General features: G+C 42.1%; 1 protein-coding gene across 2 annotated transcripts in view; it reads right to left on the bottom strand.

The window, feature by feature from the left end:
• DRC8 (dynein regulatory complex subunit 8) overlaps positions 1-23,237 on the bottom strand; it is a 38,696-nt gene extending 15,459 nt beyond the window's left edge. The window contains exons 1-2 of one of the 2 annotated variants that reach the window (XM_074948943.1): positions 23,091-23,237; positions 5,196-5,280 (exon numbers count right to left, since the gene is read on the bottom strand). In XM_074948943.1, coding sequence (XP_074805044.1) covers positions 5,196-5,280; positions 23,091-23,121 — 116 coding nt within the window. In that variant the 5' untranslated portion in view covers positions 23,122-23,237. Of the gene's footprint in view, positions 1-5,195; positions 5,281-22,766; positions 22,846-23,090 lie in introns of those variants that run through there. The other variant, XM_074948942.1, reaches the window with a different exon arrangement.
• Positions 23,238-24,418: the final 1,181 nt, after the last annotated feature.

Here is a 24,418-nt window from a genome sequence, read left to right as displayed (position 1 = left end):
AATTGTGCAGTACTGCCACCCTCTGACACAACATAATCACCTACTATTATGAATGTGATAAAACATGGAGATAAAAGAAATTGCATTTATGAATCAGGGAAGGATGCGTGAAGAAATACTGTTAATGATTTTTATAGGGTAGTAATTTTGACATGAAGTAGTGAGTTTGTTACATTTAATAGACTTTCTGATCTCCCCTTTCATATCTTATGGTTTATCATCTCAAGAAAAACTGTCAAAGAAAAGTTTATTCATATCATTTCATTGTCCCAGCGTTTCCCTCAAAATACACATCCAACATACAATTAAAAAAAATGAAGATTTTAGCAAACTTCATGGCTGGTAGCATGCTTTGACCACTGTTCATTGGTCATACTGACTAACATTGTCTCATTGTTTCCTTGTACTCCCCTGCCTGTCCATATCTAATCTGTTGTCTTGTCTTATACTTAGCTTTAAGCAACTTGGGAGAGGGACTGGTAATTTTTTTGTGTGCATGCACGTGTGCAGTGCCTGTCACAATGGGGTCAGGGCTCCTGGGGACTAAAGTAATACAAACAATATAGCAGAATATACAGAATAAAATAACAGTTAAAATGGGCACCTAGTAGATAGAAATATCAAAAGGAAAAAGATGACTAATGTAAAAGCTCTTTCCTACCCAGGCCAGGAAAGACAGCAAGGTGTAAGCTGATTTTCTCATTGGTATTCAAAAATACTTCTACAGAAGCAGGAGTAGCTATAAAGGCTATGGCTACTCCTGCTACAGAATTTACAGTAAATGTGTATTGCTGAAAAATTACTGATTTAGGTCACCAGAATATTAAGAAATTTAACAACAAAGACTGTGCAGACAATATAAATAGATGACTTAATTACATAACTTTTTCCCTGGCTCTAGATCAATGAGTAATACTAACTAAATCATATTTTTAGATGGCCATATCCAATAAATATTGGGTAAATGTGTGGAAAAAAATCCACAATCTCTCATTATTGCCCCTGACCCTACAAACATGCTTAAAGTACGTGGTATGTGAAAGTAATGGAAAATACTCCACTTAAAGATAAGCATGTATGAAAGTGTTTCAGCATAAGGGCATGTTTCTTTCAAAATAAAGTATTAAAATAGACACCCTTGGATTCAGGAGAGATTATTTTCAAGTACTCGTCAGATTTTTTTTTTAATTGGGTTCATGTCCCCCTGTTTTTTAACTCTCTTTAGGTTGTATAAAAGAAGGCTGGAACATTTTTAAAAGGAATTTTCTCTGGTTTTACTTTACAAATATCAGGAATGTCAAGTCTTCTCCTTCCTAGTTTTGCTGTAAGGCTTCTTGAGGGGTGATTCTTCAGAAATGTGTACTGTGAGCCCTCATCCCTCAACTGGAGAGGCTGGGGTGCTGAATCTTAAAAAAAAAAAAAAAAAAAAAAAAAAATCCTCTCTAGTGTTTATTGGACATTGACATTAAATAGGGGTGGGGAAAAAAGGGTTTTAAAAAGTCTGAAATAAAAATCTCTTCCACTATCAATTTCAGTCTTTCAGCCTCCAGTCTCTTCTGATATCAATTTCTTTAGCTCTCCAGTCACCCTTAGCTATATTTACACTGGAGAACTGAACTCCTGGTAATTGAATTGATGACATTCCACTAGTGAAGAAGAAAAAATTGTTCAGTGCATCCACACTAGTGAAAATATGAAAAGAATAATGAAAACACGACTGAAAGTAAATGTTAACGATAATGGCCTATCTCTGAAGTCTCTTCTCTGAAACTCGATCCTCTGTTTATTATATAAAAATATATACGTTAAAAGAATGAAAGGTTGCAAAGCTCTGAAGACAGAAGGATTTATTTCCTCATGAACTTTTCAATGGTGCTTATCACTGTAATATCTGAGTGGTTCACATATATTAATAGGTTTCAGAGTAGCAGCTGTGTTAGTCTGTATTAGCAAAAAGAAAATGAGTACTTGTGGCACCTTAGAGACTAACCAATTTATTTGAGTATAAGCTTTCGTGAGAGCTGTAGCTCACGAAAGCACATGCTCAAATAAATTGGTTAGTCTCTAAGGTGCCACAAGTACTCATTTTCTTTTTACTATACCCCATGATACCCTCTGTACCCACATATCCACCACTATCATATGATTATAATATGTTTTGTACAAAGTATGCCTTGTGAAGTATCATTTGAAAAGTCTTAATTTAATGAACCTCATTATCCTGTTTAAATGTGTACATCATTCTATATGAAGTTAAGACTTTGTTTTATGCTTGTTACTGAAACATGTTAAGAGTCTGGGAAACTCCCACCGACTAGCTCTTCAGTAGCAACAAAAGAGTGACCAACACCGAGCCAGGTGTTAAGTAAGCATCACTGGCCATTCACCAGCATGAAGGATGGTCAGCAGCTCATGTACACAATGGAAGTAGCCTAACCCCCATGACAGCATGGATTTTTCCAACACCTGGAGGCGAATATAAAATAAGGGACAGTGACATCAGTTCACCTCTCTCCTCCCCCATCTCAACATCTGGAAGTAAGATCATTTGGAAGACAAAAGTCTCCTTGAACTGGAGGGAAGGGATGGTCCTAAGTAGAAGGCTTTCTAGTTAGTGTGAACTGAAAACTGGCTGCAATGTCCAGTAGGGTGAGAAAAACAGGTTCAAATCTTGCTTAGCCTGAAAGTTTAGAATTTAGTATGCGTGTTTACTTTTATTGGTTATGTAACCAACTCCGATCTTTATGCCTATCACTTAAAAAAAAACCTATCTTTCTCTAGTTGTTTAAACATCAAAATAAGTTTATCTAAACCAATAAGTTTGTCTCAAGTGCTTGGGGGATCTGCTCAGCTTAGAGCCTGGTGCATGTTGACTACCCTCTGACAGAGCGAACACATTTCTGGGTGCAAGGCTGGGGCAATTTTCTGTGGTCTCCCTGTATTCACCTCATGAGTGGCTTGAGAGAGCATTCATATAACTTTGGGCATGCCTCCAGAGAGCAAAGCCTAAAGGGGCTGCAAGTCACTAGCAGAGCCGAGTAAAAGGCACCCTTAGTGAGAGAATTAAGGAGACATAGTAATTCCACAGTCCAAATTGTGCCTCAGGACGTCATACATCCCCAAACCATATCCATCCTGTACAGTGAATGAAGCACAGGTCCTGTGGGAAAAAGTGTGTGAACATATAATACAAGACTATAGCATAATGCATGCGCACAAGGGAACCAAGTTTGGGTTGCACAGGCAACCTTAGTTCTGGTATTTCCTAACTTTTAACTGCTTCATTTACAATCTTAGTGTCCTTTTAACAGTTGTGCATGTGTGTAACTTCCTAGGTTTTTAAAAAAAAAATTAAAAACTTGACGTTCCATCTGTGGCTTCATGTTGACATCTAAATGGATCATCATCAAGGTTGGACCTTTAGATCCACAGTGCAGACCTCTGCCACTTGAGAAACTAATTACAAGAGTAAGTTGTCACCCTCTACGTGGACCAGCATTAGAGGAGGAGGAAACATACTATGCAAGTGGATTTTACAGATATTTACTGTAAGCAGGAATACTGAGACTTGGCAACCTCTGTGTGATCAAAGACACCATTGTAACAATCTTTGTACCAAATATCCCTTGTAAGATATCATTGGAAAACTAATAACTTGCTGGTCAATAATATCATGGTGAGATTTATGTAGTAACATTATATGTAAAGTTATGAATATAACCTGACATCATGACTGAAGGGTGTTCACCAGACAAGTTTGGGGAGTGAATAAACCTGTTTCTCGAAGACAAAGGATAAACTGACCCCTCTAGTCAGGCATCATCAAAGGTGATAGTTAATCACCTATCAAGTGGCCATTCTTTGGCAACAAGGGGTGTATGAAAAGATCTATCTGCATTTTAGCAAACAGCAGCGTGGAACCTCTTTCACCACCAGAGTCCTTGTCTCATTCTCACAGCAAGAATGAATTTTATCTAGGGGTAACCCTCATGAAAATGCATTTCAGAGTATGACTGAACTATAAAAGTGAGGGGCAAAAACACCCCAAGCTCCCTCCCCCATCCATCTCTTGCTGTTTCCCCTAAAATGACAAAAGAAACCAGCCCATTTGACTTTGGGAGAGACGCTGGTCATTTGGTTAGCCTTGCTGCTGGGAGCATGTGGTAAGAATTTTATCTTGAACTAATTTTAGTTTAAGTTTTAGGACTGTAAATCATTTTATCTTTATTTCTCTTGTAACCATTTCTGGTTTTAATGCCTTGTAGTTGCACTCACATAACACCCATCTATTTTTAGTTAAACAAGCTTGTTTTATTATGTAATCAAAACTAATCCAGTGTTGTGAACTGTGTGAGTAATGCCATTTGGGATAGTAAACGATTATATATTGATCCCCTTAGAGGGACAATGGACCTAATATATCTGAACTATGCAGGAGAGGGCTGGACAGTGCAGAACACATGTATTTAGAGGAAACTTTAAGACTGGGAGTGTGTTGGGTTAACCCTGTAAATAGTAACCAAGGCTACTAGAAGCCAGAGTGTATCTGGTGTTTGCTGACAGGCTGCTGGGGTCAGAACTGGCAGACAAGGGCTCTGGCTATACAGACACTCAGGGTGTGACCTGCATGCTGGCAGGCGGTTTGTGTGCAGCTCAGGTAGGAGCTACAGTAGCAAAGCATTGTGAGATACCCCAGGTTGCAGGGCAAGGGTGACACAGCCCCTCACTGGTCTGGACTGCACTGCAGAATGTCATTCTTGGGTTCCATTTCAGGTTCTGGAGGGGTGTGTGCTTCAGTGGCTATAAACCCTTCTGCCCCTCTTCCACTCAAGCCTGACATTGTTCCAGTCTGGCCCTCCCTCTCCCCACCCAGCTTGTCATCTAATCTCAGTCTTCCCCTCCCTGGGTTCCTCATCTCAATCTCCTTGCCCAACCAATCCCAGTTTCTCCCCAACTCCAGCTCCTCATGCCAGCCTCTTTGCCCTGCCAGCCCACTGCCTCCTAATCCAGTATCAGTCTTAAATCAGTAGGACTACGCACACTAGTTCAGTTAAGCATGTGCATAAATGTTTACAGAATCAAGGTCATGGCACATTATTTCAATTTTGTTTCTTGTTAAAGTGGTTTAGGATTTAGGGCAGTGTTTTGCTCTGCAAAAAAAAAGTCATAATATTTCTCTGAGAAGATTTTCAAACCTGACATCCACAGTTTTATTGCATTCATGGTCAAACACTTCAAAAGCATCTGTAATCTTTTTCTGAATGTCTGCTATTACAGCTTCTGCAAAACACAAAACCAAAAAAGTTTCACCAAGCTATTCCAATGAATTTTATCTCTAATTTAAGTATCATCCGAAAGACTCAAATACAGTCTCTACCCTAAAATGGAACGATTCACTTCTCTGAATTTCCCCCTATTCACCCTAACTTTAGGTTTCACACATTCCATTCTACCACCAGGTCTTATGTCTGTCTCTTTCCACTCCTTTATTTCTTTAAGCATCTTACTCTTTGCCTCTAATCTTACCCCTCTTTGTTTGAGGATCCCTTTTTTTGGGAAGGGAGAGATGAAAGGACTCCTTTCTCCTTCTTTCTTCCTCTGTTCAAAGGGCCCACATCATAGCAACAATCCCTCCATCTGTTGAGGGCAATGCATCTATCCCTTTAGTGCCCTCTTTGCATTGCTCTCAGCAGAGTAGCTGTTCCTCCTGTTGTCCATCTTTTTCCTCCTCCCTCCTGCAATTTATTTCTCTTCCATATCTGTCTCCTTCCCTTTTAATTTGTCTCTCTCTTTCATTTTTTTCTTCCTGCATCTACTTATGAGGCGTTTTTGTTTTGGTTTTTTTGTTCCCCCACTTTGATCAATTTGGTAACTCCTCTCTGGACCCTCTCCAGAATGTGTCTGTTCACACAGATGCGCAATTCCCCAAAATGGATGCAATAACTCTACTGGGTCTTCACGATGTATTGTACATAAGTAAAATACTTTATTTCTTTGTGTATATTAAATGTTTTTTGATACAACTTACTGGCCTAATTCTCCTCTGTCTTGCTCCTTGTGTATTAATTTATATCTGTGAAAATAGGTGTGAAATGCTATCACAAGTGTCTGAGAGTAGAGAATTCTGATTCGGTAGAATTTATATATATATTTTACTTGGTTCTCATCCAAGGTACACGTACCCCTAGGGATATGCAGAGGTCTTCCAGAAGGTACAAAAACTCATCGAGGTATTTGCCTAGTTTTACAACAGGCTACATAAAAAGCACTTGTGAAGTCAGTATAAACAAATTTCAAGACAGTAACTTGTTTATACTGCTCTGAAATTTACATAATGAAAAGTGTAATTTATATTCCAATTGATTTTATTTTTACGATAGAATGACGCAAGCAATTTTTCAGCAATAGTGTGCTGTGAAATTTATATTTTTATATCTGATTTTGTAAGCAAATAGTTAAGGGACGTGAAACTTGGGGGCATGCAAGGCAAATTAGACTCCTGAAAGGGGTCTAGTAGTGTGTAAAGGTTGAGAGCCACTGTTCTACACAAGTGTAAACGGCTATAAAAGGCAGGAGAGGATCAGGCACTAACATCTTATTTGTCTTTACTGTAACTTTTATTACCAATTTGGCTTCTTCCATTGTCACTACAATTCTTCATCAGTGTATAGTCTGGTCTTCAGTTAGAGCCTACAGGTCTGATCAAGAGTACACTAAACGCAATGGAAAGACTCCCATTCAGAGAAATGCGTTTGGAGCTAGATCCAAACCTATTACTTTGCATTTGGTGTCTTACACCTTCTCTACACTACAAAACTAGACCACGTAGCAGCACCTTTTCAAAAACTGGCTAAAACCATGAATGTGGTTTGTACTTGTATGCACTTAAAACTAAACTGTTTTCATCATTGCTTTCAGCTGTGGTTAAAACCTAGGTGGACCTAATCCTAAGTGGTGCCGAGCACTTAAAGTCTAATCCTCAGCCTACTGAAGTTAATTGAAGTCTTTCCACTGACTTCAATGGCTCCTGGATCAGGCCCCTACTGAGCACCTGTAATTCCCACTGAACTAAGGCCAGGTCTACACTAACAAGTTAAATCAACCCAGTTACATCACTCAGGGGTGTGAAAAAATCCATACCCCTGAGTAGAGGCACCAACTTTCTAATTTCCCCAGGGGTGCTCGACCCCCCCCCCCCATGCCACCCCAGGCCCAGCCCTCACTCCACCTCTTCCCCCAAGTCCCCACCCCGCCTCTTCCTGTGCCCGCTCCACCTCCACCCCACCTCTTCCCACCCCTCCCCGAGCACATCCTGCCCTTACTCCGCCTCTTCCTGGCCCTCCCCACAGAACCTCCTGGATGCTACTGAACAGCTGATCCTCTGCTAGCACAAGGAGCTGGGAGGGTGGGGGAGGAGCTGATCAGTGGGGTCCACTGGTGGGTCGGAGGTGCTGGGGAAGAGACAGAAGCTGATCGGCCAGGCCACCGGTTGGTTCCGAGTACCCACTATTTTTTTTTCCTGTGGGTGCTCCAGAGCATCCATGGAGTCAGTGCCTATGTCGCTGAGCAACATAGTTAAGCCTACCTAACACTGGGTGTAGACAGCACTAAGTCAATCGAAGACTTCTTCTGTCGACCTAGCTACTGGCTCTCAAGGAGGTGGATTAACTACAGCAACAGGAGAACTCGTCCCATCAGTAGAGAGAGTGGCTACACTAAAGGGCTGCAGCTGTGCCGCCATAGTGGTTTAAGTGTAGAAAGCCTCACTAGGTGTTCAGCTCTTCTCAGGGTCAGGCCTTTAAACGCTATACTACTCCTCTAATGTACGCAAATTTGTGTGTATATGGAGGAGCCTTACTAGGTGCAGATTAGAAGAGCTATGAGCTAGTCCTCTGTATTTTTTTAAAAATGATATACATAACAGGTGCCCAAGTAGAACACCAAGGACTTTTGTGCAATATGTATTCCAAATTATAATGTGAATATACAAACTGGAAAAGGCACAATGTGTAAAAGCACTGGGTAGTAATGGCACAAAATAGCAGATTTTTTATGGCTTGAATGAAACCTAGCATCTATAGGGTGTATGACTGCTCAGAGCTCCGGTACGAAACTGCAGAAAAACCTGAGTGTCTCTGGATTAAGTTTAGAAGTGTGAGCAACAAGAGTGATATAGTGGTGGGAGTCTGCTATAGACCACAGGATCAGGGGGATGAGGCTTTCTTCCGGCAACTCGCAGAAGTTACTAGATCGCACGCCCTGGTTCTCATGGGTGACTTCAATTTTCCTGATATTTGCTGGGAGAGCAATACAGCGGTGCATAGACAATCCAGGAAGTTTTTGGAAAGCGTAGGGGACAATTTCCTGGTGCAAGTGCTAGACGAGCCAACTGGGGGGGAGCTTTTCTTGACCTCCTGCTCACAAACAGGGAAGAATTAGTGGGGGAAGCAAAAGTGGATGGGAATCTGGGAGGCAGTGACCATGAGATGGTCGAGTTCAGGATCCTGACACAGGGAAGGAAGGAGAGCAGCAGAATACGGACCCTGGACTTCAGGAAAGCAGACTTTGACTCCCTCAGGGAGCAGATGGGTAAGATCCCCTGGGGGACTAACATGAAGGGGAAAGGAGTCCAGGAGAGCTGGCTGTATTTCAAGGAATCCCTGTTGAGGTTACAGGGACAAACCATCCCGATGAGTCGAAAGAATAGTAAATATGGCAGGCGACCAGCTTGGCTTAATGGTGAAATCCTAGCGGATCTTAAACATAAAAAAGCTTACAAGAAGTGGAAGGTTGGACATATGACCAGGGAAGAGTATAAAAATATTGCTCGGGCATGTAGGAATGAAATCAGGAGGGCCAAATCGCACCTGGAGCTGCAGATAGCAAGAGATGTCAAGAGTAACAAGAAGGGTTTCTTCAGGTATGTTGGCAACAAGAAGAAAGCCAAGGAAAGTGTGGGCCCCTTATTGAATGAGGGAGGCAACCTAGTGACAGAGGATGTGGAAAAAGCTAATGTGCTCAATGCTTTTTTTGCCTCTGTCTTCACTGACAAGGACAGCTCCCAGACTGCTGCGCTGGGCATCGCAACATGGGGAGTAGATGGCCAGCACTCTGTGGAGAAAGAGGTGGTTAGGGACTATTTAGAAAAGCTGGACGTGCACAAGTCCATGGGGCCGGACGAGTTGCATCCAAGAGTGCTAAAGGAATTGGCGGCTGTGATTGCAGAGCCATTGGCCATTATCTTTGAAAACTTGTGGCGAACGGGGGAAGTCCCAGATGACTGGAAAAAGGCTAATGTAGTGCCAATCTTTAAAAAAGGGAAGAAGGAGGATCCTGGGAACTACAGGCCGGTCAGCCTCACCTCAGTCCCCGGAAAAATCATGGAGCAGGTCCTCAAGGAATCAATCCTGAAGCACTTAGACGAGAGTAAAGTGATCAGGAACAGTCAGCATGGATTCACCAAGGGAAGGTCATGCCTGACTAATCTAATCGCCTTCTATGATGAGATTACTGATTCTGTGGATGAAGGGAAAGCAGTGGATGTATTGTTTCTTGACTTTAGCAAAGCTTTTGACACTGTCTCCCACAGTATTCTTGTCAGCAAGTTAAAGAATTATGGGCTGGATGAATGTACTATAAGGTGGGTAGAAAGTTGGCTAGATTGTCGGGCTCAAACGGGTAGTGATCAATGGCTCCATGTCTAGTTGGCAGCCGGTGTCAAGTGGAGTGCCCCAGGGGTCGGTCCTGGGGCCGGTTTTGTTCAATATCTTCATAAATGATCTGGAGGATGGTGTGGATTGCACTCTTAGCAAATTTGCGGATGATACTAAACTGGGAGGAGTGGTAGATACGTTGGAGGGCAGAGATAGGATACAGAGGGACCTGGACAAATTGGAGGATTGGGCCAAAAGAAACCTGATGAGGTTCAATAAGGATAAATGCAGGGTCCTGCACTTAGGACGGAAGAACCCAATGCACAGCTACAGACTAGGGACCAAATGGCTAGGCAGCAGTTCTGCGGAAAAGGACCTAGGGGTTACAGTGGACGAGAAGCTGGATATGAGTCAGCAGTGTGCCCTTGTTGCCAAGAAGGCCAATGGCATTTTGGGATGTATAAGTAGGGGCATAGCGAGCAGATCGAGGGACGTGATCATTCCCCTCTATTCGACATTGGTGAGGCCTCATCTGGAGTACTGTGTCCAGTTTTGGGCCCCACACTACAAGAAGGATGTGGATAAATTGGAGAGAGTCCAGCGAAGGGCAACAAAAATGATTAGGGGTCTGGAACACATGATTTATGAGGAGAGGCTGAGGGAACTGGGATTGTTTAGTCTGCAGAAGAGAAGAATGAGGGGGGATTTGATAGCTGCTTTCAACTACCTGAGAGGTGGTTCCAAAGAGGATGGTTCTAGACTATTCTCAGTGGTAGAAGATGACAGGATAAGGAGTAATGGTCTCAAGTTGCAGTTGGGGAGATTTCGGTTGGATATTAGGAAAAACTTTTTCACTAGGAGGGTGGTGAAACACTGGAATGCGTTACCTAGGGAGGTGGTAGAATCTCCTTCCTTAGAAGTTTTTAAGGTCAGGCTTGACAAAGCCCTGGCTGGGATGATTTAATTGGGGATTGGTCCTGCTTTGAGCAGGGGGTTGGACTAGATGACCTCCTGAGGTCCCTTCCAACCCTGATATTCTATGATTCTATGATTGTGAATATTCCATTGCATGCAACTACTTATTCCCAGCAAAGTCACACATTGAAAAAAGAGACATTATCTGTTATATCACTAAAATGCTTCATATACTTCTCAATTTTTTCCATTTTCTCAGGTTCAATTAGTTTTTAAAACACTTGAGCAACTGGGAAAGAAGATGCCTTAAAATTCATTCATCAAATGTTAAATATAAAAGCTATTTGCAGACCAATTTCCCCTCTTTATTATCTTTGCCAGATTTCCCAATATTTTAGGATTTTTAAACTCATTCCTTTGAGAGCTACACAAAGCTCCAGACACTCCCACTTTTTGAGAATGGTGGGAATAGAGATTCCCAAATTAATTTTCCTGGCTGCTCTCAATCTGGATTTTTCCTCTTTAGAGGATCCATGCTGTTCTCTACAATGATGAGGCTGTTTAAGCCCACCCCTTAGCAGCGTATCTGTCCTGTTCGTGACATTATTTCTTCAAAGAATTTATTGCTGCAGTCAGGGCAGGGAAGAGAACAAAAACAAACAGATGTGGCTCTGCCACCATCAGAATAATGAGAACTTTAAGAAGTGGCTCTTAAAAAAATCACTTATCATTAGACATATAAGCTTTTTCTTCCTTTCTTTTTTCAAGGCCAGTTGCTCTGACAGTCTATGCAATGGAGCCATGGCAGTTTCAAAGCCTGTCATTCCTTTTGCAGAACTGAGAAGTCACAGTTTGAAGAAACGGCATCAGGACGACAGGCAGGCAGGTTGGACCAAGATGAAACAGCCCCCTAAAATGCTAGGTAGCGGTAGACACTCACAAGAAAAGGTCCAGTCTCAAACAGCCTGATGAATTTGTTATACAATGTTACCTTCTGAAGTGTTCTTGCCCCACATACAAAATGTTAAATTATGGCTGGATTTTCAGAAACACTGAGCGTCCGCAGCTCCTACTGACTGTACTGGGTGATGCAGGTTGCTCAGCACCCTTGAAACGCACAGAATTAATTTCTTTATTTGCTTAAAATGCAATATATATTAACTTCTTATGCTGGTTATTCACACACATGAATTAGGAAAATAGGATATAAATTATTCAGATGTGTATCTATATTAACAATTAACCTAATAAAGTCACAAGTATAATGTAAATTCATAATTGTAAAGCAATTTCCATATATCTCACCTACTAATTCCACTTTGGGTAACCTGCAGAGAATTAAAAGGGCCTCATGCCTCTAGAGAGCAACATCATGAATAGCAATTTAGAAGATCTAGTCAATAGTTCATTGTCACTTTGTCCATATGTAAAGAGTTACTCCATCTCCTCCTCATAGTTATACCCAAAGTATTATATTTTTCCAGTTCTTGACATAATTTGTATTTGTTATTTACAGTCTGTTTATTAGACAAACATATTTCTGTATCCTGGCAATTTGGTTTATGAAACATTCAGAGTATGTGAAAGCAATGTGAGAGAAGCTGTGGTTGCCACTGGTACCTAGAGGTCTTTTAACCCCCATTTTGTTAACACAGAGTTAAAGTTACCCAGTGGGGCCTTGCCCTTCCAGCATGGTGAGTTCATCAACACTCAAATCTTAGAAAATCAGGAATTGAAGAGTTAAGGCAATACAAACAAACTTCTGAAACCCAGTCAATACAGAGTTAAGGTACAAACCATCCCCACAGTTGACCCTTAACTCCTCCCCCTGGAGCCAACAATAGCTATTGGGAATGGTTCAGTAAGTGGGTGGCATAATAAGTAGACATAAGAAAGGACTAAGAGAAAGTGCATTGTTTGTGTTGTGTTCTACAGATATACATCAAAGCTGTAACTACGCACTTTAGCATCCAGGGCAAGCAAGCATATCTGCACCTCATACCAGAGGCGATGCACGGGAGTCATGTGCCCCCCTAGATTTTTTAGTTGCACTCCATCAACCCAGACAGGCTGGGTGGCACGCTGAGGTGAGTTGGGGGGTGGGGTTTCCCCGTGCCCTCCCCCGCAGAGGGCTGGCCTGCCTGGCATCACCAGCCCAAGCTACCCCTGTGGCTTTGCACCCTGGGCAGCTGCCCCACCCTGGCTGAGATAAAGCTTAAGCAGCTGAGATCAGTTTGGGGAGGATTTAAAGCATAATCTGAGCCCCAGGTGAGCATAAAAGTTAGAAGAACCAAGTGATTTTGAAAACAGCTGATTTTAGGGAGAGAGTATCATAGGAATCCCTTGCTCAAATGATCCCAAATTTGGAGCACAAGCCCTACCCAGTGGCGCTGGAACACTTTTTATAGTGGGGGTACTGAAAGCCAGTGAAACTGTAAAGCAGGGATCCCAAAGTTTTTTACCTTGTGCCCCCCTTACCATGGGGCTGGCAGCCAGGACCCCGGGCGTGCGGCCAGGAGCAGAGCCCTGCGTAAAACTCCAACTCTAATCCCCACACCCATAACTCTACCCCACACGCCCACGAGGCATAGCATGTTTTGGCGCTTTTAGAATAGTCATCCTTTAAACAATAAGCAACTCTCAACCTTAACTATAAAGGGATCCCATTGTGCTATAATACCGTACTTTGTAAAGTCATTTGGGATGAAGGACACAATAGATTGCAAAAAAATATTCTTTAAATCCTTAAAATCCAGAAGACTACATTGGATTAGAAGCCAGAAGACTACATTGGATTTCATGCAATTACTTTATAAGAAACAAAGTTTTTAGAAGTATGACTTTTGTATACGTATGTATCTTAACTACTAGAGTTCTGCTGACAAGAGTTGGTCTATGGTAAAACACACATGGTCTGCCTAGTGTACAATCTCAGATTGACCTCTCTGAAGTGCTGGTTTTGGCCCTTCGGAGGAAATCAATGTAAAGCGGGAAAAAAACAGCAGAAGGACTAAGAATTTTAAAAATTGGTCTTAAAATAATTTATATATACAATAGCACATCTTCTGCACATGCCTGTGTCAGGCAATGAATGTCAACTTTTGGTATGTTCAGCTTTTATCTAGGGCCGTCTATGGCCTATATTACTACAGCATGCGAGCATCACACCACAGATAGTGTCCATTTATTGGCTAACACACAAAGCTCATCATGTGTTATTGATTATGTATCATCATTTATTAAGACTGGCTACTAGAAGCCCATGTGCTACATGGCACCTGAGTTTTCTATATGCCTACAATGGAACATTACTCTGCACTTGTACAACATCCCTCAGCTGACATATTCAATGCAGTACATTTATCAATTAATTAATCCTCATAAAAGCCAAATGAATTGGTTGTTTTACAGATACGGAAGCAGAGGGACAGACACTACAAGGAATAATTTCAAAAGTAGCCTCTAATTTTGGGTGCTGTGCTTTAGCTACCTAAGTCAAAATTTCATACGAGTGCTAGAAGTTAGGCATCTGTCACAGGGCGACAACTCACCAGTGCAGTGCCTCCTGTCGGTCGTCCTGCAAATTAGCTCTTCCGGCCAGGAACACCCTCTGCAGGCCGGTGTCTCACCTGCCACTGGCCCCCATGTCCCTCCCAGACCCCAGTGCCCTTCTAGATTAGGGTTCTGCCCCCTGGCTGTACCCCCTCAGTCTGGGTCTCCCTTCCCAGGGGACCCCCCAACCCCCTATCCCTCCCTTACCTCAGTGGCTACTGCCAGTCATCGTCTAGCCCCCGCTCCCTGGAGCAGACTGCAGTCTATGAACCACTCATCAACGGCAAGGGGGGTTGGACCAGCTGCCTCTGCCTATCTCTGGGCTGCCCCTCTGCAGCCCCAGTACCTTTTCATAGGCCTTTAACTAGGCCTACAGCCTGGGGTTTTGCTAGGCTGGAGCTCCCCAGCTCCTCTAGCCTTTCCTCAGCTCTGCTCCACTCAGGTACCCTGCTCAGCTCCCAGACAGCCAAGTCCTTCTCTCTCTACAGATAGAGAGTCTAAATACTTCTGGCCCACCGCCCTCTTATAAGGGTCAGCCGGGCCATGATTGCACTGGCTACAGCTGTGACTGCTTTCCCAAATAGCCCAGCTTTCCTCACTGCAGCCTTCTCCGGGGCTGCTTTATCCCCTTCCGGCAGGAGCAGGATTACCACCCAACTACAGCATCTAAATCCATACTAGAGTCCCTAAGTAAGTGGCCCTATTATTTCAGAGGTTCTGAGCACCCACCATTACCACTTACTTCATTTTGAATTGTGGGTGTTCACAGTTTCTGGGGGGAAAAAAAATCAGAGCCTAGATTTCTAAGGCTGGGCATCCAGAATTAGAAGCCACTTTTAAAAAATTGATGGAACTTTTCACACAGCAGGTCCATTGTAGTGCTATGCTAACCAGTAGATCAAGCTCATCACCTGCACTCCATTTTGCCAAATTTTATTGCAAATGTCATTGAATATATATTTGTTCCCACAACATAAAAGTACTTCTAAACTGGAGAAAATCTAGGATGTGAAAAAATTAGCACACAGATATGGAATGAAAACCTAAATTCTTCTGAACAGCATATTAACTACAGTTGGAGAAAAGATCATTTGTATGAGCACTGCAAATCCCCTTTAGCACTGTGAATCTGATACTTGGCATTGTTCAGAAGACAAAATATTATTGACAGCTTTCTACAAACCTGCTAATTTCTTGTTGAATTAGTGAGCTAGAGGTAGAGTTAATCTGCAAAATTTCTACACTTGTATGCACTATGGAAATAGGAAAATCTTTCTCTGCAAAAAATCCACAATTGCCTTAAAAGTCAGCCATGGCTTTGTCTATAAAAATGACTGCATTTTGTTGTCTACTTCAGTCTCAAATATAAGCTGAACCTTTAAGCTTGAAAGTTTGTGTGTATACAGTCCATAATCAAGTATCAGAGGGGTAGCCAAGATAGTCTGTATCCAAAAAAACAATGAGGAGTCCGGTGGCACCTTAAAGTCTAACAGACTTATTTGGGCATAAGCTTTCCTGGGTAAAAAAACCCACTTCTTCAGATGCATGGAGTGAAAATTACAGACATAGGCATAAATATATATTAGCACATGAAGAGAAGGGAGTTACCTTACTAGTGGAGAACCAATGTTGAAGGCTAATTCAGTCAGGGTGGATGTGGTCCTCTCCCAATAATTGAGGAGGAGGTGTCAATACCAAGAGAGGGAAAATTGCTTTTGTAGTGAGCCAGCCACTCCCAGTCCCTATTCAAGCCCAAATTGATGGTGTTAAGTTTGCAAATGAATTGTAGCTCTGCAGTTTTCTCTTTGAAGTCTGTTTTTGAAGTTTTTTGTTGAAGGATGGCTACTTTTAAATCTGTTATTGACTGTCCAGGGAGATTGAAGTGTTCTCCTACTGACTTTTGTATGTTACCATTCCTGATGTCTGATTTGTGTCCATTTATCCTTTTACATAGAGACTGTCCAGTTTGGCCAATGTACAGGGTAGGGGGCATTGCTGGCACATGATAGCAAATATCACATTAGTAGATGTGCAGGTGAATGAGCCCCTGATGGTGTGGCTGGGTCCTATGATGGTGTCGCTAGTGTAGATATGGGGACGCAGAAGGCAACGAGGTTTGTTACAGGGATTGGTTCCTGGGTTAGTGTTTCTGTGGTGTGATGTGTAGTTGCTGGTGAGTATTTGCTTCAGTTTGGCAGGGGCTGTCGTAAGCGAGTATTGGCCTGCCTCCCAAGGCCTGTGAGAGCAGGGGAAATTGAGTGGCTGTAATGTGCAAAAATTATCAAAATTAGAAAACATGCAGAAAACTGCATAATCCATTTTAAAGCTGTGATGCAGGACAGCACTTAAGTACATGTGTAACTTAAAGTGCATTAGTACTCCCATTCAGTGGTATTCCTTGAAGTTACACATGTGCTTAAGTGGTTTGCTGCATCAGGGCCTAAGCAGTGTATTGATTCTACATGCCCTGAGAAGACCTAAAGGACACAGGATTAGATCCTCAGATATTTAGGGACTTAATTCCCATTGATTTCAATAAAATTTGGGAACCTAAATACCTTTGAAGTTCTGGGCCACAGTGCTTAAAATTTCAATAGCAGCCAGCAACCTGTCTATTGCTAACTGAGTTATGGTCTACACTACAAACTTATATTGGTATAACTTTGTCACTCGGGGGTGTGGATTTTATGAGGGAAAAAACAACACACCCGAGCAACATAAGTTTAGCTGGCATATGTTGGTTGGAGTGCTTCTGCCAACATAGCTACCACTGTTTGTTGGGGGTGGTTTAATTATGTTGACAAGAGAACTCTCTGCTGTCTCTCCCATGGCTACACAAGAGATCTTACAGCAGCGCCACTGTATCAGTACAGATGTGCTGCTGTAAGGTCTCTAGTGTAGACATAGGTAACACACATGTGGAAGGAGTCAGAAGAAGGTATGTGTCACACTAATTCAGGCTACCTGTAATCAGTGTTGCCAGCTCTTGTGATTTTATTGTGAGTTTTGCAATATTTAGTGCTTTTCTTAAAGCCCCATTTCCTGGAATCATGGCATTAAAACAGAAATTCAGATTTCATCTTAGACACTCTGGTAACCTACCCCAGACCTGAAGAGCTCTGTAAAGCTTGAAAGAGCGTCACTTCCACCAACAGAGGTTGGTCAAATAAAAGATATTACCTCACTTACCTTGTATCGCTGATTGAAAAAAGTAGTACATGTCTAGCCTTTAATGTTACAAAGAAAAGCTGGGAAATGGATGTAAGAGTAAACTACAGGGTCAAAATCCAGAAGCAAAGAACCACCACCCTGGGTTATTTTTGGCTTAAAAATTGTGATTTAAAAAAAAAAAATCTCATGATTTTGGGATGGGGTCTCACTCATGGTTTCTGAATGTCTGTGTTGGCAATATTCTGTATTTGATTTTAAATGTAATGTAATCCTATCTATATATGAAATGTTAAATTGCAAAATACAGGTAGGGAAATGAAGTTATCAAGGGTGATTACATATTTCAAACAGTAATCAAACTACCAACAAAAGCAATTTATAACCATTGGAACAAGCTACTAAGGGAAGTGGTAGATTCTCTATTTCCTGAAGTCTTCAAATCAAGACTGAATGCCTTTCTGGAAGATATGCTTTAGTCAAACCCAAAGTTACTGGGCTCAATACAAGTTGTTACTTGGTGAAAATCTATGGCTTCTGTTACGCAAATGATCAGATTAGATGATTTATCTATTGGTCCTTTCTGGCCTTAATATCTATGAATCTTAACTTCACTTCCTTCTCCCGCACGCCCAAGACCATCTTTATTATATCAGAAAGACTGATCAATTACATGACATTCCTATGAAGATATAAGGATGTTCAACACTTGCCTTTTATATGATTACTGGAAGAAGAGAGACCTATTTTCACTAATTCTACATTAGGCTCTAATAGGGCACCATCCGACATCTTGCTTTCAGGTTCTTGCAACAGCAGCATTAATCTATGAGATGTTAAAGCCTGGGAGTATTGACATGTTATGTCAAAGTGTAAGGAAGCCATCAGCACACACAAAAAAGAAAACATTGAATTAAGCATCATGAAAAGGGAAAGAAAACAGAACAACAGAAGGGAAAATACATATAACAGAAACAGTAGAGAGCAAAAAAGAGCAATAGTAGAATCAGCTGAGTATAAAATACATTTTCAGAATACCATTAGGAAAAAAGTAGCAGTACAATAAAGAAACAAAAGATAATGAGAATAGGCATGGAGTCTATGGTCCTGATCCTGCAAACATTTAGGCACATGCATAACTTTGCTCACACAAGTAGTCCCATTAACTTCAGTGAGACTATTCTTGTGAATAATTTATTTAAGTTAACAGGATGACTTGTGCAAATAAAGTTCAGCATGTGCACAAGAATTGGCAGAATTTGGTCCTATACTGTCTCTTGCTGTGTACATCCATAAAACACAGAATCAGGAACTTAAACTCAGATGAAGGAAAAAAAGTTTAAAATAATAGGCCCCAAGGGAAGCACTAACCATGAAAACTAGTAGAAGCCTACAACTAAGAATTTCTGGGAATACCCCAAAGGCTAATTTGGCAATGCAATTAATGTTACTGTGCTCTTTGAACCACAATATACACACTGTAATTTCTATTTTATAGTGCAGAGCACTGCTTAATTGGTGAAAAACTAGGGACAAGATTTTCAAAAGTGACTAGTATAACTGGCCAAAACTCAGGAGTTTTGCTTAACAAATTTGCTTTTGTACCAATTTGGAAGTTTTGTTCTGAAGACACCAAGATATGGCATTTCTAAAACAAAATACGACATCGATATTCTTGTCAGTTTTATTGCTGTTATTGAATGAATAGCAGTTGTGAAACTGACAAATGTCAATTTCTTTCAGCTGCTTCTTGGCAGGGAGCCAAGACTTTCAGCTTTGCTATGGTCCCTGTCATGGACCTGGGAGTCCTAGGACTCACTCCCAGGGTCTGTGGCAGCTCTGCCATGTGGGCTTCCTAGTGTTTCAGCAAACGTGTTGTCAAATCTGTAATAGATTTGGCAAGCCTTCACTTCAGCAACTCAGCATTTTCTGACAAAATGTAGCTTCATTGTAAGATTTCTATCCAGCTCTAGCAACTAGTGATTTTAGATGCCTCAATTCTGAGAGCCCTAATTGATTCCTACCTAGAGTCTGCAGAAACACTTCACCTGAAAGAGAAGCAAACCATTCCCATTCATCTCAGCATAGGATTAATTCTGAAGACTAATGAGGCAAGTAACTTCACCACACTGTTTCAGCTCATCATTGGTAAAAGGGAAATAATACTACCTCACAAGAGCATTATGAGGAATAGCAAATGCACAGCAGCACATCCTCACTTCATGGGCCTCCCCTCATCTCGGATCACAGCATTGCATGGGGTTTTTAGCTCTAGTACCATCTACTGGGGCTCTCCCTTGGATCTGCAATAGCCTTTGAGCCTGTATCTTCTCCTGTCTCCCCTACTAGGTGTTCTGTGGTTTGGCCCTCCAGCCAAGTCACATAAAAGTCTATACCCCTTCAAGGGTAGCACAAATAAGTCCAAACAAATCAAAATAACAGCCCTTCCACCCCCTCAGGCCTCATGGTAGTTCCCTTGTTAGCTCTACCTCAAGGCTTCACTTGCAAGAGCTATCTTGCTTCTGTAGTGTGTATGTACTATCATTTCCTATTATGCCCCCACTCCAAAAATTCTCCATACCAGAGACTGCTTTCTTCTACACAACTGTGCTCCCTCAGTCTACTTATAAGGCCTAGCTCCACCTCCTCTGGCCAGGAGGCAATTATTTAATTACCCCCCAGGTGCAGAGCAGGACTAAGTTCTTTCCCTTGCCTTGCAGGCGATGGGGGTTAAGCTCCATCACAGCAAGATTTTCACAAATGCTAAAAAAGGAAGTTAGGGGCCTATCTCCTATTGATTTTCAATGAGAGTTAGGCACCTGACTCACTTAGATACATTAGAAAATCCCACTGAGTGACTGAAAATCTCTCTACTTAGATGGGCCCCATTACTATATTATCTGGGCACCTCAAAATCTTCACTGTATTGATTCTCACAACCCTCTGAAGTAGGAAAGTATTATCTCCATTTCACAGATGGGGAACTGAGGCACAGAGTGACTAAGTGGCTTGCCCAAGATCTCAAATGAAGTTTAAAAATGCAGGGAACTGCACCTACATCTTCCAAATCCCAAGCTAGTGCCCTTAACCATTGAACTATCTTTCTCAAAGGAGATATTATTATTCTTAACTAGACCTATTAGAAATAACATTCTGGACAATGTTCAAAACTTGAGAAAACAAAACTGAACAAAAGGTGCAGGATTTCTTCAATATCACATTGATTTGTCTTCAGAAAAAATATTCTCACTGTGAAAACTGTGCAGAATGAGCATTAATAACATTAGCTACACAATCCACCAGGAACTCTGACCATCTCCTCTGTCTGGTCTTATATTGGTGCAAAAACCCAATATCCTAATAATGATGGCCAGAAAGATATGGAGCCAGAAATGTCCTGTTACTTTTAGTTGGCCAGGACACTAGCTAGACCTTTTCCACTCAACTTTCTCTAAGTGGTATTATGGGTCAGTAGCTAGACTTCCTGATTTTTAGTCGTGTACCCTAAGTTCTGTTCCCAGTTCTGCCAATGATATGCTGTGTCACTTTGGGCAAAGCTGCTTAGCTGTTCTGTGCCTCAATTTCCTTACCTGTAAAACAGGAATAATAATCATACAACTGAAAGTGCTTTTACAGAAAAGGCTAAGTATGGATGAAAACCATTACATAAGAACTAAGTATCGTCATATTAGAAGATGTGGATCTAGCCACTGTAATTATTTTGAGACTGAATTAATGCAACTCACTCTACCAAACTGCGGGAGCCGGAGGTCTACCACAAACTACACATGCTTCAACATGCAGTAGCTAGTCCGCTGGGCAGACCAATGAAAGTACATCACAATACTCTGTGTGCTACACTGGCAAATTTCAGCTATTATTAAAAGTCCTGGTCCTTATCTTTAAAGTCCTATGTGTCTAAATGAGGGTCAAGCTACTTCAAAGACCCTCTTCAACTCACCATTGTAGCTGCTTCAACATGAACACTGGCTGATACAACCCAGAGTCTAATTTGCTGGTGAATGCTCAGTAAGTAGAAGGCTCTCAGCTGTGGAATCTGTTATGAGCAGAAATCAGGATAAGACCAAGTCTTACTACTTTCAGATTATGATGCAAGACTTCTCCCTTTTGGTAGGCATTCCCCTAAGATTTATGCATAAAGTGGCCCTGACTACAGGACCAAGTGAACTATATAGATTTAACTACTCATTTATTAGCCCCATAACACTGAATGGAGGGAGAAAAAAAAATCAGTTCTTTATTCTGAAGGAAGGTTGATGTTTTTTCTTAATTTATGTATGGTGCCTACATACGACAGTGATGGGTTCTTTAGAAATACATATAACAATAATTTCCAACTTCTCATCACAACTATTAACAACAAATATTTCTGTAGAACTGCTCTATTGATCATACCGTTTTTCATAATTAACAACAAACATTACATTTTTTACTACTGAAATTTGATTATTTCAAATACAATATTTAAAGTTTGCAAATTATGAATAACAACTAATATTAGTAGGGTGTGAAAGGAAAAATAAGGGTTAAAATAAATAAAAATATTGAGAATTATGGGAAATCAAATGTTATTGTTCTTTTATCTTGGGATATAATGAGGTTAGCATTCATGATGTTTGAATATTCTGGTTATAAATCATACTTGTGGTCTATTAAACATAGCCTCTGTTAATGCCTCCTATACTGAAATACCATGAGCACTATCACTTCATTTAATGATATCACACTGATGTCTTTTTCTTGGCAGTGGTTACTAGCTATATTTGAAAATGAAGTATAACAAATTGTTCAGGCAGAGGGAACAGCTGACTGGTTGAAACATCTGATTCCAACTACTTAGATCCTCTGGAAACACAAAGTCAGATCCCAAGAGGAGATTGGTTGTTTGTTCATCCAACGCAGATAAATTGAGTTGCACACAGTTTACTATGAGTGCCTTTCTACTGTGGTAAAAAAAAACCACTGTCTACTCTCCACGGTCATTAACAATCCCATGACACTTTTTGTAAGGTTTGCCCTAGAGTACTTGTCCAAATGCAATCCCCTTCATCTCAGACAAATACACTTCAGTGGTAGATGAATTATTTTCATCATGTATGGTACTGTATATAGTTTGTTAAATCATTTTATGAACTAAGGTGATATATATAATATTTATTATGGTAATAAAGCCCTGCAAAGGGCAAGGTTGTTTTTATTTAGCAAACTAGGAGTTTCACAATGACAAACTGAGCAAGACCATAAATCCAAAAATTAAAACTATAAAGGCAGATTTCATCCTTGGTTCACATGTGAGCTGATATTGGCTTTTAATTCTGGACTGTGAACTCCCTGAAGTTAGTAATAATAACTGTAACGTGATGCGTCGTGATAGGAAACAAAAGCACCGTGGCCGGATAAAAAGGGGGGGACGGGACCCTCTTGACCCCAGCAAAGAATGTGAAGAAACAAACCTACCAGGATGCGCCTTCCACGTGTTGGTCTGGGCAGGTTTGGTCTTCCTGGATCCCAATAGGACCATCTCCCAGCGTCCCTGTGCATCTTCTCCCAGTGTCCCTGTGCACCATCTCCCTGCCCTGCCCCATCTCCCAGCGTGTCCCCCCCCCTCGGCAGTATCTTTATCCCTCCCCCGCCCCACCCTGTCACCAGGCCCCCGGCCCGGCTCAGGCGCGGTCTCTGGGCTTTCGAGGAGCCCGGGGACCGGGGGTGTTTCTAGTGCATGGGGGGGGTGAGGGGGCTGAGCCGCTGCCGGGGCCGCTCTCTGCTCCTGCGGTTTCTTACCCGCGGCGGCTCCCTCCTTCTCCTCCGCCATGTCGGCCCCCAGCCGTAACCATGGCAACGCGGGGCGCCGGCGGCTCCTGCCAACCCGGCCGCGCCCGCGCGCTCCCAGCTCCCGCCAAACCTCGGCCCGGTGCGTGCGCGGCGCCCCCCGCCAGGCCAAACCCCGGCCCGGCGCCTGGCAGCGCCTCCTCCTCCCGTCAGCTTTGGGCCTGAGGGGCGGACGCGGAGGCACCGTCGTGGGCCCGCTGCTGACAAGACCCTGGCCCCCGGGGCGCCGCTGCCCCGCGCTGGGGCCGGCTCCAGCCATCTCCGAGTCCGCTCGCTGAGCGCAGCCCCTGCCTTTGCAGAGCGGCGCGGGGACCCGGCCAAGGGCGAGGAAGTGACTTATTCGAGGTCACAGAGCTGCAGGGACCCCCAGGGCACCTGACTGTCCATCCAGTGGTTCTCAAGCAGGGGTCCATGTAGCCCTGGGGGTACCCAGAGGTCTTCCAGGGGGTACATGAACTCATCTAGATATTTATCGAGTTTTACGCCTGGCTACAGCAAACGGCCTAGTGAAGCCAGTACAAACTAAATTTTCACCCAGACAATGATTTGTTTATACTGCGCTATATACTATACACTGAAATGTAAGGCCAGTATTTATGTTTCCAATTGATTTATAAATATAGGGTAAAAATGAGAAAGTAAGCAAGTTTTCAGTACTAGTGTGCTGTGACACTTCTGAATTTTTATGTCTCATTTTATAAGCAAATAGTTATTGAGTGAGGTGAAACTTGGGGGTACACAAGACAAATCAGACTCCTGAAAGGGGTACAGTTGTCTGGAAAGGTTGAGAGCCACTGCCTTAACCCATCATACAAACTTTCAGCACAGTTTTGGGGTGCAGTTAAAGGTCCACATACAAAGCAAAAATAGGTCACTGTTGTTTACGTTGCAGTGTGAATGGTTCCATGTCTATGCAGCAGCCCTGGAGGAATCTCCTTTTAGGTCTAATTTAGTAACCACTGAAAACCACAGCTCCCATTAATTTGAACAACAATAAATAAACTTGCTTCCCTGTGTTTCTCCCTAGCCCCAATGCTTATGACTCTTCACAAACACTGCAACTACAATCAAACAATATAAAAACAAATAAAATATTTTAAAATGGGGGTCCCTTGGAATCTGACCACTGTGTTTTATCTTCTTCAGGAGAGTACAGGCCACTAGAGAAGGCAGCACACTATCTTTTGTGTAAAAGTTTCAAACTGCTGGCTACACCTAAATACTGAATTTTATTTGTGGAATTTTGTTTATTTATGTTTAGTGTTGCTATTGGTATACTG

Source organism: Natator depressus, chromosome 3 (genome assembly GCF_965152275.1).
Source record: "Natator depressus isolate rNatDep1 chromosome 3, rNatDep2.hap1, whole genome shotgun sequence".
Taxonomy (NCBI): Eukaryota; Metazoa; Chordata; order Testudines; family Cheloniidae; genus Natator; species Natator depressus.
This window is presented reverse-complemented; position numbering and strand designations above follow the sequence as displayed.